An 18,294-nucleotide genomic window follows, 5' to 3' on the forward strand; every position below is an offset into this window, starting at 1 on the left:
TATTATTATTATTATTATCCGAGTGGAGTTAGCCCCCTACTTTCTTCAAATTAAATGAAATTGGTGTCAAACTTTTGTGCTACATTTGTGCAGCAAAAATGAAAGATTAAATGAATAAATGTTTCCAGGTCAGTCAACATTTACCAAAATAAAATTAAACATGGCGTCAATCACAGTTGATTTGCTTGATTTTGCTGGTTGACCTTTGATGAGCTCTAGAAACATTTATTAATATTTTTAAAATGATAGTGCCACAAATGAAAATGTTTGCTGTACAAACGTTTGACACCAATTTTGTTCAATTTGAAGAAGGTGGGGGGCCAACTTCACTCAGGTCTCATCATTAGGTGAAGAAAAGTGGAGATTCAGTTTGACAGCATTTATAAGAAAAGGAATCAACAATGGACAAATAAATTGACCACAAATTCCTTCATTTTGGGAAATCACAGATTGGCCAATACTTATGTGAAGTCAATCTTATCCAAAAATCTGCCTTACTTCTGCTAGAAAAAAAGCTATTTTGTTAATTTTGTGTTTTTTGTTTTTATCAACAGGGCATTGCTCCAAATGTCAAAAGAGTTAGTTTATTGAGTTCCGAGACTAGTGTATTGAGAGTAGATTAAAAAATTAAGTGGTCAGCAACAACTCAGTATCAGTCATTTTCCCTGGGTTGGCTCTGACCAGTGGAGGGCTGGTTAAATACTGAAAACCTGCAGCATATGTCTTAGGTCATTAATAATTACTGGGCTCTTTGTGTTACAGTCTGTTGAAAAAAATAATTGAATGGTCAAAATTCTGATTAGAATGTCAGACCAGAAAACTAGAATCCAGTGTTGGCTGGAACAAACTGAGGTTAGTGCTTTTAGCTGCAGGATGTGCACAACACGCTAACATCCAGGAATGCTTCACTACGTTCCAATGTGTCTGTGTGTATATATATATATATATATATATATATATATATATATATATATATATATATATATATATATATATATATGCATGTGTGTGTGTGTGTGTGTGTGTGTGCACGCGCACGTGTATGTGCTAAGGTTAGCAATGTGCTTCATTCAGGTTACTCACCAAGCTACAGTCAGGTCAGTGATTGTCTCCACGACTGTATACAAGGCAAATACAATCCAGTACATCATCCAGCGCACCTGAACACACACACAGAGTCACTACGGTTAATCTAAACACACCTGAGCTGGATTGGTGTTAAACACTGCAGAACATCACCATTACTACAGTCTGGTAGACATGTTATGGAGAGTCTAATAACATGCCTACTAAATGTGTGCTTTTCAAACCAGAATTATTTACCTTGATATTACTACCATGACATGTTATTGACATCTGTGAGTAAAATAAATGATTCAATTGAAAACAGGGACCGGAAGCCCAAATATTAAAACAAGCTTTTAATCAGATTCTTTCCTTTCCTCTTAGCTTGATCCATCCTGGAACCCGTAGCAGCAGCAGCAGTAAAGGGCAAACAAGATGAGCTCGCCGTCTTTCTGCTTTTTGCTGTCTTTCCTAATCTGTCACTTTCCCATTCCTCCTAATGGGCTTCCCAGGCTCTCCTAGCTGCATTTCCATATGAAAGGCAGCAGCAGGCTGTGGCATTCAGACAATCACATGGCCAGCTGGAGTAGAAGCCAGACTCTGCTGCTGCATGACTGAACACACACTGACAGGACCTGAGAAAATGTCAGTGCATGTGCTCTCATCTCTCTCTGCTGGAGAGATGAGAGTGTGTACAGAGTGTGTGTGCTTGGGCAGAGAAAGCATGTACACCAGAGAACACTCCAGCATCCAGGGGGTTTTCCACTAAAGGAGCTTCATAGATGGAGCAGCATTGGTGCTGCGGTCTGTTCTCAACCAGCGTCGTATAATTAAAAACAATACAGCTCCATGGGGGCCTGGAAACCCATAGCTCTATCATGTTTGAGGTGTCCTTCAGTTCCTGCCAGATTACCCACATGTTGTTCTGGATTTCTGTATCAGCAGTGCCTTGTATTTCATGCCTTCTTTAAACAATCTTGAATTCACTAAAATTAAAACCTCAGCTAACCAAATAGAGCGCCCTTGATACTTGTCCAGCATGAAGTTTACAAGAATGTTTGGTCACAGTGCCTAAATATTCATCCCAGAATAATTTTTTATTCTACAATCTGTCTGCTTTTAAGGGTCAAGTTTAAACCCCTGCTGGCATATTTTTACTTACCAAAACATCCTTACCCTTTTCCCTTCCCCTGTAACCTATAGTTTCTAAAAAGCTCAAGCATAGAATCTTCACCCCAAACCCTCAGTACAGGGTTGTACTGAGCTGGAAAAACCTTCCAAATATTTTGACCGTGCCTTCCCAGGCCAGCCGAGAAATATAGTTCCTCTAGAGCAGCTCCAAGGGATTCTTAACCTTTTTGACCTCGGGGTCCAATTTTTCTGGTTCAAAATGACCCGGGGCCCATTTATATATTAGCCATCTATTGGCTTACCAAACTGACCTGGCTTTGTTCTACATAAAAATCAAATCCATATATGGTTTACCATCAAAAACATAAAATAAAGTGACATCATAATGTGATAATCACAAGAAGATTTACCATTTGTACGCAAATCTCCACATAAAACAACATTCTGAACAGGCCAGAAATTCATGGAACAAATCAAAAGGTAGCAAGAGTAAAATTCTGAGATGGAAAGTTCTAGACAAAACCATTTGAAATGCAAAATTGAAAAATGTTCAACTTTTGAAACTCAGAAATTTCCATGTTTTTTTTTTCTTGGTTAATCTCAAAATTTCTGTTTTTTTCCAAAAATAAAATTTAGATTAACCTAAATATTTGTGTTGTTTTTTTGGCAGAAATATACTCATTTTTTTATATGTACAGTGGCCCTAATATGCGTAGATCGACTGGCAAACTGACAGCTTCACCTTGTAACTCAGCTGTCTTCAAAATGACAGACCGGTACAGCCCAACCTCCTACCACATAAGTCGGCTCCAAAACTCAACTACATTTGAGAGAGTTTAAAGAGATGTTAGCCTCATGTAGTCTCTGATCACTTAATTTGCCACAAGGTGGCGTATGTAAACCATAATGCCTGTTGATGCATATTCTATACATAGCAATGATCATATTGGAATAGCTCAGAATTAAAGTAAATTAGCCACATAGCCATGTTGTGTGCAATTTTTGGCTCAAATTTCATACCAAATAGCAAGATTTCCAAGTACTACATGGCTTACAAACAATCTGAATCTGTTTGATTACAATGTTGAACACATTCAGATTGTTTTTAAGTCATGTAGTCAAATCCCCAGTTGATGCAGTAGATGACCGCTTGTACCAGAGAGGTTTCTTCCTGTAACTTAAAGGGGAGGTTTTCCTCTCCACTGTCGCTACATTCATGCTTAGTATTGCTGCAAAGCCAACGATACAATTATTTATGTGCTATGTGCTAGTCCAGGAGTGAATGACTCTGCAAACTGCTGGGTTTCCCAAGACACAAAACTTTTTACACTAATTTTAATAATAAGCTGAGCTCAATGCTCCATTTGATAACTAGCATCAATTGGAATGTATGCGTGATTGAATTGCAGTGACTTATTTGTAAACTACCTTGAGACAACATTTGTTGAATAAAACTTTAAAATATATCAATATTTATTACTGCCTTCACAGTAGTCCCATTTTCCACATCATAACTACTCATTATCCCTTTACATGCTTGTCTCTGTACTCAAATATACCAAGTTTATCTCTTCTCTATTAAATTAGCTGTTAGTACTCAAGGTAGAAATTAATCATAATGTCACCTCTGCTAGTTATTAGACTGTTGAAGAGTTTAATATCAGCATATCTTTGTTGGCGGACTAACCACTAATCTCAGTGCAATGAAAACAACAGAAATCTATACGCTGATAGACTAATACTGTTACACTGAATTCAACATGCAGACACCGCTGCTGGAGGCAGCATGACAGCTGCACCAGTCAACAGGTGACCTCATGATGAACTGGATGTCTGCTGCGTACACACACACGCACGCACGCACACACGCGCGCACACGCACACACACACACACACACACACACTCATACACACACGGGAATCTAGAACATAGAGCAGAGGAAAACACAGTGAGTGAGATGGAGAAATCAATTTTTTATGAAGCAACCATCCATCTTTTAACACTTCTCAAACACACTTAGGAGCCAGTTTAACACATCCAAATAAAGTTAATAAATTATACTTAACAATATACACATGATTAAAGAAATAAATTAACAAAAGGCTTTGATATTAATCAATGTTGAATAATTACAGTTACAGTGATATTGGACTTATGTAATGTGTTTTACACTTTACATATATTTTAGTTATTGACTAAATTAGGGATACAAACAATAAAATTACTTACAATTAATAATTTATTAGACTAAAATTAGTTTCAACTGAATAAAAACATCTGTTAGTCCTTCCTTTAGTGTTTTAGTTTGGCCGCCATTCAGAAGCGGGCGCCACTGGTCATCTTTAAGTGGAGCCAATTGATAGAGAAACAAAGATGGCAGGGGCATTCCAGAACAGGAAAAAAAAAAATTGGTCCAATCAGAGTCTGCTGCGGGATTCGAAATGAACTTCATAAGGTTCTGTTTTGAAATATGAACACTTGACAAGCTCCTTAAGTTTCACCTTAATAATAGAGCTCATTCAGTTGAGCTGTATGGTGGAGAAGTGTCAGCTTCTCAATCAAAAAATAACTTTTGCGATACAAAGAATACATAAGACTTCCTGGGAAGTTCTCATAAGACTAGAGGATACGTTAGGAAATAATCCACCTTCAAATTTCTGCTCAAACCCATAGTAGTGGTTTTACAACATGAGACCAGGTGACGTGTCAAGAACAACCTACAAGAAATAGAACCATTTCATTTTCCTAGCAGCCCTGGTAGATAGAGCAAATCTCTTTGTTCTTGTGGAGCGTGCAGAGACCTTAAACAATCAGTAAATACAAAAATCTAAAATATGAAGAAGAAAGGAGAGATGCTCATGTTACCTAGGGTTTTAGACCTGCTGTGGGTGAGCTGGGAATGTGTTTCTAATTCAGTCGACAGGGATTTCACTCTCACAGACACAAGTTACATCACCAATCTCTCCATAGAATCCAGCTTCAGCTTTTAAACCAATGTCTACATGTATGTTCCTATCAAAGTCCGGTTCAAACGGAGCCTGTCCTACGGCATTTTTCAGAGCATCCCGTTTCTTCTAAAGTAACATCAGTATAAAGTAGAACGACCTGTTTCAGAAAGAGTGCTGCAGTTTTCACATAGGATTCCATTTAAGGCATCCTGCGTTCACATCTGACTAGTTTTAAAACTGAGAGGACACAATGCAGACCAAATGTCTTCAAAACCTCTGAAATAGTCCCTTTGTTTTCATGCTGTTGGAAGATGGAAACCAGATAACTTCAGTTTCATCAGTCAGATTAGCACAGATGAGCAGGGCTTTAACCTAACAGAACTTACAAACACACCTCCTGTCTCATCTGTCACTAGCTGAATTTCCATTACAAATGTACACAAATCTTTGTCACTATTCTGCTGATATCACAAAACACATCTTCACAATCGCAATGCTTTCATTAAATAAGAAATTAAATTAAAATCACACATGAATAAGTTTGTTCATGCAATAAATAATTCATAACCAAGGCAGCAACTGATGTAAACATTAACATGAGATACATTCATAATTCAGCCATGATGCTGGAGCTCAGTCTCTATCACCCAAACAGAGGATACATTAGCTTTTTATTTAGGCATTGGAACGACAAGCCCCGCCCACTTGGGAGCGGCTAGGTTTGGGACATTTTGGGGAAATTGTAGTCGGCCATTTTCCAGAAGAGCTATGGATTCAACACGATAGAATGACACAACTTGCTCTGAACTGTGTGATACTGTGGAGCCAGCTGCATATTGTCAGAAAAAAACAAAAGCAAACCATTAGCCTCCTAATACTTCCTGTAGTTTTCTTCACCAGTAGTGACATCCAGCTGTTGATCACGTGACTTGTGTGATGCAAAAAGAATTGTTACGATGCTTAATTTTAGCACAAAAGATTTTTTATGAAAAACTTGAGTTTTTTCAAAATTGGCATTTCCATTAAGTGAATTTATGGTGGTTCTGTTGGACTCAAAAATATTCAGATATTTAATTTTGTCTAATAGAAATCCAATGCTGGGATAAACATAATGGGGCAGCATTGAATTAGCTGATTATTTCAAATTAGCTTTATTTCGCCATAATTACATTCTGGTACTTTAATCTTTTAAATGTGCATCCTTTTAGATTTAGATGCAGTCAAAAGATGTAAACCGGGAGCGCTAGTGAGCCAAGATGGAGTAAAAACAGATATTTCAGATCTCCAGCAGGTTTGTTAACATTTTCCTCTTAAAACCAATAACTTCTTTTCAACAGCATTGATAATTTTGGACTTTAAAGAAATCTATTTCAGTTGACGTTTCTCAATAAATGGCGGAAAAAATTTCTACATTCAAGTATGATGGCAGCGTATCAAAGCTAACGGCTAACACCATATCCATGAAGCAGCATACTCCAGAAGACAAAGATTCACAACCCAGGATGTGAAAGTCAACTGCTCAAACCGGGCCACTGCACCCAAGAAACCGGGAGACGGAGAAAGACTGTGTGCTCATTGCCACGATGAATTATGATGGAGACGCTGATAACATTCTGAGGACAGCAGAGACAAAGCCCTGCTGACCAACAATGGATTATACCTCCAGTGGTGGCAACCTTCTCAGATGCACAGAGCTTTACAAGCACTTATTACATCGGGGGGAAAAAGAGCCTTTGAATCCTAGTTTTGAAATATTGTACAGCAAAGTAATGGTAGTTTCTAAGTAGTTTTCTTAGTTTCCAGCATCCATTTCACTTAAGTGTAGTAAGTCATAATGTGAAGGGTCTGGATAGTCCAATCAAAAGAAACAAATTATTACTGCGACTAGGCCTGTCACGATAACAAATTTTGCTGAGTGATTATCTAAAAAATTGTTGCGATAAACGATAATATTATTTCAAGACCTTTTGACACTGATTTAATGGAAATGACTAATAATGCATGCGATTTCCTGCCATAGATAGATACACTTTATTTTCAAAAGAACACATAACCCAGGTGAAAAAAGTATACTTAAGTATATTTAAAATATACTTACATTTATGAAAGTACACTTTAATTATACTAAGCATTAAGTGTACGACCTATAAATATATCTGAAGTATACTAAAGTATACTTGTACCAATTTCAAAATTATAACTTTAAACACACTTAAACATAATTGTACCAATATACACTTTTAATATATTAAATAAAAGTATACTTTGAGTGAACAAAATATATATTTGCCCAAGTGTAAATATACACTTGCTCAAGTATATTTAAAATATATTTAAAATATATTTTGTGTACATTTTAAAATATATGCTCAAAATAGATTATTTTTTTAAATTCACTTACTTCTTTAAATTAATTTCACTATGTTTTTGTGAAATTAAACAGAGAAATTAAGACATTACAACTCAGTGTAAATTTTAGGCTAATAAAGTATGCTTTTTTAACTTCTTTATTCAACCAGGTGAACCCCGTTGAGATCCAGATCTCATTTTCAAGAGGGTCCTGGGCAGAAGTCTGCAACACGCAGCAACCTGACTACAAAATAAAACTAATTGATACATATGCAGAAGTATGTCTTTTAGGCACCTATAAAGTACTTTTCATGTAATTTTTAGGCATACGTTTTAAGCACCTAAAAAGTATGCCTTTTTAGGTGCCTTAATAATCATTTACTATTTTTGTTAAAATTGCAAAGAATAAAAAAATGATAATCGTGATGAAATGTTTAAGAAAGTACCTAATCCATTTTTCAGATATGACGTAAGATCTATAATCAACGGTATTAGTTCCAGTTCACACTCTAGACCAAATGGTGGCGGTATTGCACACTTTCATTGAAAAAAAAAACGCCATAAAGAGAAGAAAAAACTTGAGCGCAGGGAACAGAGCACTGTTCAAATTCGCCATTTTTACTCGTATTGTATTGCCTTAAAAGTAGAGAGGGCCTTGACAATAATTGCCAATTTTGGTAAATTCAAGCTGGTGTCGTCCGAGTTAAACGACAACACAACTGGACAACAACCGATGGAAATGAAATGTGTGTCACAAAAGGAGCCCGAAGGGACGAAGGCTGCTAACGTCTTGCTAGCTAGTGGTAAGTTTGCTTATTAATTATCTTCGTTTAATTATAAACAGTGCAGTAAAGATATATAACTGACGTTGGTTTCATAAATAATTATTTTATCAATTTTATTGTGACTTGTATGATTATTACTATAGCAATCATTCTTCATGTTATAACTGCATGGAGGCTGTTTGTTGCGACTTATACTTTTATTCATAAACTTAACCTGGTTTTAATTAAGCTTCATAAGACAAAGAGACTTTGATATTGTGAGGTTTTTGTTATAACTTCTTCATCAATGTTTTTATCTTCAACATATGTTTGCAGTGTAAGCAAATGAAGATGAAAGAGGAAGCCAGAGAAATCAGCTGTTAGGAAACCTAGACTTTCCTGTCTCAGAAGAAGCTCTGGCTCCACCAGATCACCAACCAGCTCTGAGGATGAACCTCCACATAGTCTTCATGGTGTAAGTATTTTTTGTTTTGTTTTGTGAGGAGCCAGCTACATTTTCAACAACAAAAACTGGTGTGTTACCAACACTAAGTGCTTAATAAACATGATTTGATTTAAAGGTAACTGGACAGAATTTTTCCCCTTGTTAATCTAACATTTCTCTTTCATACATTTTATTTGTTGTTGGCTTTCAAGGCCCTGTGATGGACTGGTGACCTGTCCAGGGTGAATCCTGCCTCTCATCTGATGACTGCTGGAGATGGGCACCACCAGGTCCCCTCATTACCCTGCAAGGATCAGCATGTTCAGATCATGGATGGAAAGCTTTTAAGGTAGTTTGTCTCCTTAAGTCCACACTTAAAACAGCTTCATAGTTATTGCCAACATCAACTGATTCTATGACATTGCTGACTATTTTTTTCTACTTCTAACATAAACAGGCAAAGAAGACACCCAGAAATGTTTTTCCACCCCAGGCATCCGGTCCCAGTCATCATCAGTTCTGATGATGTCACATACATGGTGAGTTCACAACGTCTTAAAATTGTATAATTTTTTTTATTTGCCATTTTTCTGTGCTCTTTAAAATACAAATGCCTTCTCTGTTTAATTGCTCTATTGTTCTTTTTTGTAGGTTTCTGTAAGGTGCAGTGGTGCAGTGAATGGGAATACCAACGGTGTCATGAAGTGTCATTCAGTAAATAATGACAATTTTAATGAGAATTTGCTTTAAAAGTTGGATGACAGATGTTATGTTTATGACAGTGTCATGTCAGTCTTATGCACACCCCATAAAATAAAGTGTTACCAAAATGGTAATATATAGAAAGCACAATGTAATTATAATTTTTGTTCTTTAAAGTAATAACTTTCATGTTTTTTGTCACTTAAATTTTCATGTTCATTGTGTTCACTTTTGATGTGTAAACTGATAATTTATGTAAAGTTCATAAAGTTGTGAGTAAAATTGGACAATTTTAAAATGTCGCTAATAAAACAAAATATTTGAATTACCTTGAACATCTTGTGTAATTAATCTTTCCATGTAATTGTAGCCTAAAACAATGCAAGTACTGTAGTGTAGTTATGCATGTAATGTACAAAATAGGAAAGTAGGAATTTTATGAGTAATTAAAATTAAAATTGTACTTTATTAGCAATAGCAGTAAATCAATACAAAAAATTAAGTGTAATTTAAATACATTACTAATATAATAGTATATTTAAAATATATTAACTATATTAAAAGTATACGTCTATGACAGAATTAGTACACACAAAATATGGAATGTTTTGGAATATTTCTCTTGAATGCTACATAAAAAGTATACTTAAAGTATACTAAGTACTACTTGAAGTTGTTCCAAAAAAGTATGTTTAAGAATACTAAAAGTTGTAATTTAATACTATTTAAATACTACTAAAATATACTAAGCACAAAAAAGTTGTTCCAAAATAGTATAGTTTAAGTACATCAATCAAAGTATGCTAAAGCATATTAAAATTTAGTATACTAAATTTTTTACTTGGGAACACTGGAACTGATAAACTAAATCAGTTCCAGTGTTAATGGATTCTCAGTCTCCATTAACAAAAAACGTACTTAAATAAAAACTAAACAACATAAAGCCAAAGTGGAAATAAATACTGCATTCAACCAAAAGAATGCAGATTATGAAGTCTGTATACTATATTGCCCTTCAGTAATCACTAGATTTAAATAGAGAAGATGACCACATCCGACCACCTAATGCAGTAGTTCACACTACACGATTTTTTTTTGCCCCTATTTTCCCCTTACGACAATCTTAGAACGTTGGCCTATTTAAGATTGTCGCTGGTGATTTCGTAACCGATCATCATATAGTGTGATCAGTGGCGCAACTGCACATTATTCAGGTGGATGCGAAAACATAAATCGGCACACCCCACCCCCACCCCAGGCGAGGATACGTTAAGGGTGAAACGCGCTAGATTTACCTCATTATGTGCGTGAGGTGAAGTAGCATAAGGCGCGCTGAAGTGTATGAGGTCGATAGGTTTAATTTATCGTGTGATTAATTGATTTATCGTTTATCACGACAGGCAGTGGCGCAACTACACATTATTCAGGTGGATGCGAAAACATAACCCCCCCCTCCCCGAGACGCCGATACGTGAAGGGTAAAACTTGCCACATTTACCTCGTTACGTACGCGAGTAGAAGGAGCGTAAGGCGCGCTGAAGTGTATAGGAAAACATAATCGGCGCGCCGCCCTCTCCACACGGGGTTTTGACGCCCCCTCTGGGGCTGCGCCCCTATGCATTGCATGCGCTGCATACCCACTTTTTGCGCCACTGACGACAGGCCTAACTGCGACTCAGATAATCCAAGTGTAAAGTAGCGCTCTTACAGGGAACACACCTATCAGATGTGAAACATACAAAATGTCCTGGGCTGATAAAGTTTAACACTCCTAGTGTTGTTCTTGGTAGGAAAAGAGGCGTTGCCATATTAATCCACAGGCAAAGTAACTCGACTGAAACCTTGTCTAACAAAAGACAGGGAAGGTAGATTTATATTGGTAAATGGGAGTACAGCCCCAGTCTCCTGATTATAGGGGTGGGAGGGGGGTTATTTGCGTAATGCCTAATCTACATAGACAACCAGACTGTTACAGTCCTATATCTAAAATGGGTAAAATGGTCCTCCACACTGAACAGCTCTATGATAGCAGATGGCATGTCTGCTGGTCCACTGCTACACTGTATGAGAAATGTTGTTTGGAGTTTGCAGTGATGGAAATCATGAGCCAATCAACGAATGCAGTCAGCTGTCAATCAAACCACTTCTTTATTTCTTAAGTCAAATTGCTTCTGCACAGTACACGGCTCGCCGTGCCTTGTACTGCAGAGAAGAGCTGCGAACGACCTGCTTAATTTATTATTAATTTATTATTATTATTATTCTTTATAAAGAATTTTTGAATTTGAATTAATGGAGATGAATTTGGCCATGGTAGACTAGGACAGAACCAGTTAGTGGAGAAGCAGCTTTATAGACGTTGCACGTTTTCCCATTTTGCTCAACTACCAAGCCAAGAGGCTTATTGAGAACAAATCATGTAAAGTGGAACTACCAACTCATTTGTATTTTATTCATGAGATAACAAATTCAACCCATTGACAAAGAGTTTAAATAAAATTCCTCCTGCTCATATTGTCCCCAACCTAAATAAATATACGTCATCAATTCAGTCAGAAATGTTGCTATGTAGGTAAAGCTTGAGAACTTACATATTCCTTAACATTTTTGGTCTTGACAGCTTTATAGGAGTAATATGCAGGATACAATGTCCCAAACAGGAGTCTGGAAAAAAAATAGACAAAAGAAAAAACTTCATGAGGTCAGTCAATAATAGCAAACAAACATGAAATATTAATCAAACATTCTTTCAATCTGGAAATACAAAACCCAGCAGCATAGCTCTTTGTCTTGGAATGTTAATATCATATCTTAATGTGTTTATAAGGATGAAGTGTGGTGCAGAGCTAGAGCGGGCGCCCAACAAGCAGACGCCAATAGTAGAAACGCCAGACCTAACCATTGTGCATGTATCTAAAAGGAAATGGGTCCTCCAGTAATAAAGAAACACTGAGTTACTGCAGAGTCAGACAGAGATGTGTTTTATAATCAACTCCACATGAACACAGCTGAGAGAAAACTATCATCCACACACACACACACACGTTTGTGTTGCTATCTTTGTGGGGACTTTCCATCGACTTCCATTCATTTCTACAGCCTAAACCTTACCTTTACCCTTTTCCTAACCCTAACCATCACATACCTAACCCTAACCCTAACCAAAACTCAATTCATACCTTAGCCCTAAATCTGACCCCTGACTCAAAAACAGGGTTTCCCCACGAGGAGCGATTGGTCCTCACAATGTAGTATGTCAGGAAAATCGTCCCCACAAGGTATTACAAACAAACGCGCGCGCACACACACACACACACACACACACACACACAAACCTTCTCTCAAGGTGTACATCGTGTCTTCTTTGTTCCACAGCAAGAAAAACTACTCTTTGCATTTGTTCTCTCTCCATTCATTCGTTTGCCATTTCCACAGCAGAGCATTCTCTGCAGATCAAACTAGAGAGTGTAATGCACCTGGTTCTGTTCAGCAGGAAAAACCTCAGACCTGTGCAGCTGCTGTTACAATTTTTTGAGTCTATTTGACCTATAAAAANAACCAAAACTCAATTCATACCTTAGCCCTAACTCTGACCCCTGACCCAAAAACAGGGTTTCCCCTTGTGGGGACCAGGCTCCAGTCCCCACAAGGAGCAATTGGTCCCCACAACGTAGCATATGTCAGGAAAATTGTCCCCACAAGGTATTACAAACAAACGCGCGCGCACGCACGCACGCACGCGCACACACACAAACCTTCTCTCAAGGTGTACATCGTGTCTTCTTTGTTCCACAGCAAGAAAAACTACTCTTTGCATTTGTTCTCTCTCCATTCATTCGTTTGCCATTTCCACAGCAGAGCATTCTCTGCAGATCAAACTAGAGAGTGTAATGCACCTGGTTCTGTTCAGCAGGAAAAACCTCAGACCTGTGCAGCTGCTGTTACAATTTTTTGAGTCTATTTGACCTATAAAAAGCGTCACAATTTTAAAGGCTTGCATCTGCCTTGTTTTCTTTGGTTCAATACTGATAATTAGCACAATATTTAACATTTATATTAGCACAGAATTTAACATCCAACAGTCCACATCCAGTATGCAAGTAGGTTGCTTAAATTTTTTTCTATTAGTTTTAGATTACTGAAATGTCTCTCCCCATGAGCAACATAAAGCATAAAGCAATAAAGACTTCTCAATAATGTTATGTAGTTGCATTTTATTCAAGCTGCACTACATAACTTAAATAAAAAATATGTTTTCTCCATATTTGTTAAAGTTGTCATGTTGTCGTAGCAGTTTGTTATGAGACAGATAATCTGTGAAAACAATCAATCTCCTTCATCTCCTTCCTGAATTACTATTACTGGTTAAAGTAATGCACTGTTCTGACCAAAACAACCAATCAGAACTAGTAGGACGCTCTTAGCACTGTCAATTAGCCTCATTCACTCACTGCTAAATGTGCTAATGGGGGAGAAACAACTTATCATTTACAAGAAACCGTTTGTCTGCCGTCATTGGCAGCTATGCTAACTAAACTGAGCATTCAGGTTGAATCTGCACAGCTCTGTGCTATGCTAGCTGCAGCACGGCACAAATTGAGGAGGAGGAAGGATGAGCAGCACCACATGAGATTGTGATTGACAGCACTAAAACTCTCCTGCCTCTGACTGATTGTTTCTAGCACTGGGAGAAAGCAAAGGAAATAGATTTTTCACATATTACCTCTCATACCATACTGTCACAACATAATGACAGTTTTAAAAAAAAATATGTGAAAAAAAAAATTATATAAAAGTGACATACTGCAGCTTTAATTTCACTCAGGAGAGAACAGGTCAGGAGGGACGTGGGTTAGAGCTTCTGCTCACTCACTCATCTGTTAAGTGGTAAAAGGCACAGGGAACAAGTTAAATATACGAGTTGGTAATTTCTTTTCCTTAATTCATTAAATGCTAGTGAAAATGAGGCAAACAGTAGTCTGTAGCTAAGCTAATTATGCTAAATAGTTGATCTCATACAGTCTACCCACCTCTCTTGGAAAAAAACTGGGTTATAAATTAACACTCTTGCCTTTTTCTCTCTCTCCCTCTCTATTTTGTTTTTGAAAACCTGATTTTATAACTTTTCTTAGCAGCGTTGTTCAAAAGACCCTTATATGTATAGTTTAAGTTTGGTATTGAGTATTACTCTTTGTATTATGTGTTTTCTGTTCAGCATTACTTTTGTCCCTTAAGGCATACCGTAGTTAGGGCAGTGATGACGTCAACACCTTATCGTAGCCAACGTTGCTGGTATCTGGTGGGGAAGTTTGGGTAGCTGAGCCGCTGTGCTAACACGTGGGAAAGACCACAAGATATGTGTTCTCCTTAAGAGTGTGCGTCAATGATGAGTAAGTTGCAATATTTTAGTGTTTACTGCAGCTAAATGAGTAATTTGAAGTTTATTTGTTTGCTGTTATTTCACCTGTTGCTAAGTCCGAGCTATTGGCTATGTGTGTATTATAGAGCTTTGTGTTGCACATGCATATCTATTCTCAGTGGAGCAGAGGCATGGTTATTACTTAACTGTGGAGTTAACTTGCCTTAGTTTGCTTAGTAATATTGACTTAGAGGTTTCCTTCTTATTTTATCTAAGGTATAATTGCATGGTGTAATGTGTAATGATAGGACACCTTGAACTTATTTTCTGTATTTTTGTTTATTCTAGGAAACCACACACACCTTCATGTAGACACATTTATGCCCATCCATGTTCATTGGATTATCTGTGAAACAGTTTGGAATACAGAACAGTTAAAGGATCCTGCCTCGTGTCTTCATTAAACTCCTGGTGCACCTCATCCAAACATCTGGTCCTGAGCTGAATCCTGGCCTGAGTGGTGTTCTGGCCGACACTCCAGGTTGAGAGCGGTGACAAACCTGAACAGCGCCTAACAGTCCTTCAACTTTAGAACAAACTCACTTACAAGCGTAGTAACTGCCACAGTCGCCGCTGTATTCAGCTGCATCTTCTACTGACTGTAGCTGCATACGTCACTGTTAAGCGCTCCAAGCAGGAATGAATCATTTAACACAGATAGGGGGTTCAGGGCAAAATCGGGTGTGTGTTTTTTGGTCTGGGAGGGGCAACATTACATTTTTACTGCTAAAAACAGCCTTTTGAAAATACAATATGATAAATTTTGCATTTGACAGGACCCCAATTTTTTTATTTTATGTCTGTGAACAAATATAAATAATTAAATTGTGGAGGGCCCCCTGCTGGTCAGGGCCCCTAGAATCGCCATCACTTTTCACCCCTTTACCGCGCCCCCGGCCCCTGGGCAACTTGAACCCAAGTTGCTACCAATCTGATCAGAATTTTGGTTCAATCATATCAACCGTATGCCAGTGTCTTGCTAGGCAAGCTAATGGTTCTGTTCTGAGCAGCCACCAACATCTTCCCTCCAACTTCAGGCTTCAGGACAGATTTCCTCAGATCACCTCCAGGAGTTATTTGGGAGACTTGTAGCAGCGTTTAACAGTGTGACGTCCAGCCCTGCTGTGAGTCAGTGAAAGAGATGTGGATTTCACCCCTTAATGCAAAGATTTCTTAAGCCTAGCAAAAACACTTCATGAAATCGGCAGCATTTCTTACAGTATGACAACACAAACAAACTGCTTCAGCATTAACTAGGGCTATTCTGGTAGTTTTCTGGCTGACCTGTCAATTCCTATATTGACCAATACCAATATTTTTGTCTGAAAAGTCACTAACTATAGCAATCAAGTGGCTAAGTTGGCACATGCAGATGTGTCCTGGTGGGCAAGTCTGTCAGTAAGCAATCTCACTGTAGAGCAGAAGAGGACAGTGGCTGCTTTTCAAAACTTTGTGAGGAAGATAAGATCGGTGGATAAGATCACTTTGGGTGATCTCCTAAAATTACAGAAGTTGGGCAAGATGAATCGGTGATAAGATTCAAGGCAATCAAAAGAACTGTAGAACACACTGATTCTACTGCACTGACACAATAAGGACCACTCTCTCTGTCAACAATACAACCAGTCATGTGAAAAACTTAGGACACCCTGAAACAGTGATTATTTTTAGAACGTATCTGGCCACACTAGATTTTCATATCAATTTTAACTATACTCAGACCTTCAATGACAAAATGAAACTTTTTAACCTGAAGCAAATACACGAATCTTTCAAAATGTCTTCTCAAAATCATTCCTCTATTTAGTTTTCCTGTCCTGAACACATCTGACCAATAAAATGGACTAAATGTCCTCGTAGTTTGTAGTGACAATCATTGATTCACGTGGAGATTTCTATATGTGGAAAAAATTCGAACCACTGAAAAACGCAACAAGCCAAACTGAACAACTGAGTAAAACCACAGTCAAACTATAGGTAGACATTTAGTAGCAGTTGCAACTAAATGTTAACACAGTTAAGATTCAGACTTAACTGAATGTTTAAGTCTGAAATGTCCACTACCCAAAAATAAAAACATGTTTTCACTGGACCTACAGGAACTTCTTCTAAATGTTGAAATCAAAGTCCATGTCTGTCCAATCATAAAGAAGCTGAATAAGTTGAACCTTCCTGGGTGGTGTACAAGAAGGAAACTTTGAATGTCCAAGGTAAACATTAAGGTCACCCTGACATTCACCAGAACGTAGACAAGGACGAGGGCCTCTGGAATAATGGTCTTTGGACAGATGAGTCTAAATGTAATAATCTGGACACCAGAACAGAGGATATGTTTGGTATAAATCAAATATAGCACCTCCAGTAAAGCATGGAGGGGGGGTGTCATGGTTTGGAGATGCTTTGATGCAGCAGGACCTGGCCAGCTCATCATCAGAATCCAATATGTAGTGTGTATCAGAGGGTTAGGGTTAAAATGTGAGACCATCCATAAAAAAGTGACCTAAAATGTCCCAGTAAAAATAGGAAAGTAATGAAATTAAATCAAAGTTCAGCTCCTAATCTGATTGTGATGCTGTGGGATGACTTAAAACAAGGTGAATGTAGAATTAACTAATCAAACATCTCATATCTGAAAGTGAGGAGAGGGACAAGCTGACTTCAGACTGATGTCAGAGACTGGTAGGCATCAAGAAGAAGCTCAACCAAACCGGGTAAGACCAGCAATCATGGGGTTCGAAGTTTTACTCAGCTAGAAAGCTCAGTTTTGTTTAAAGAGCAATTATGCCCATTTTTACTCAGAGATAAAGACAATAATGAACAGATCTTGATATTGAAACATTTTTAATGAAGACAGCAATGTTTAATGAGTTGTCCTATGTTTTTCCACAAGTCTGTAAATATAAAAACTTTTCACTGTGCTGGTGAAATAGTGCGATAGCTTTTTCTGGCCAAAATTCTCTCATTCAGATTCAGCCTTCCAACCAATGAACAGGTCAACCTTAGCAGAGCATTTACATACACATACTTTGCTTTATAGCAATTACCTAATCTGACAATATGGGCAAAAATCTGGAGTTGGAAGGCTTCCATAAGAACAGCAGCTTCCCAAATACACAGACACACTATATTTAGTCATGTATACTCCCTCAAACCCAAGTCTCCACAGCAGCATGCGAGCACAACCACAGCAGTTTATTTTCCCGTTGTTGCTATAGAAACTGAAAGACTGCCAAAGCTCCCTGGCTCTTGTCTTCGCTGTGTGCTACACTCTTATTTCAAGGCACTGTGAGTTTTTGTCCAAAGGTAGTGAAGCATTCTGAATCAGTCCAGAAATATAAAGAAAAATCTCAGAAATATGCTAAACAATTCTAGAAGTACTTTCAAGGCTCTCTCCTTTGTGAGCAAATTGATGTTTAAATTAGAGCTGAAATAATTTGTTGGATTACTCATGATGAATCAATTATTAAGAT

At 37.6% G+C, this 18,294-nt stretch overlaps 1 protein-coding gene and 1 long non-coding RNA gene across 5 annotated transcripts in view; one reads left to right on the forward strand and one right to left on the reverse strand.

Moving 5' to 3' along the window:
* Positions 1-18,294, reverse strand: part of reep3b (receptor accessory protein 3b) — a 47,392-nt gene that overhangs the window by 13,896 nt on the left and 15,202 nt on the right. For 3 of the 4 annotated variants that reach the window (XM_007558395.2, XM_007558405.2, XM_016674565.1), the window contains exons 2-3: positions 11,997-12,069; positions 1,084-1,160 (exon numbers count right to left, since the gene is read on the reverse strand). In XM_007558395.2, coding sequence (XP_007558457.1) covers positions 1,084-1,160; positions 11,997-12,069 — 150 coding nt within the window. The remainder of the gene's footprint in view (positions 1-1,083; positions 1,161-11,996; positions 12,070-18,294) is intronic. The other variant, XM_016674569.1, reaches the window with a different exon arrangement.
* Positions 14,610-15,373, forward strand: LOC107836945 (uncharacterized). The gene is made up of 2 exons (XR_001662917.1): positions 14,610-14,795; positions 15,113-15,373. It is a non-coding gene; the product is annotated as an uncharacterized LOC107836945 (long non-coding RNA).

The sequence above is a fragment of the Poecilia formosa genome, unplaced genomic scaffold (genome assembly GCF_000485575.1).
Source record: "Poecilia formosa unplaced genomic scaffold, Poecilia_formosa-5.1.2 Scaffold4, whole genome shotgun sequence".
Lineage (NCBI taxonomy): Eukaryota > Metazoa > Chordata > Actinopteri > Cyprinodontiformes > Poeciliidae > Poecilia > Poecilia formosa.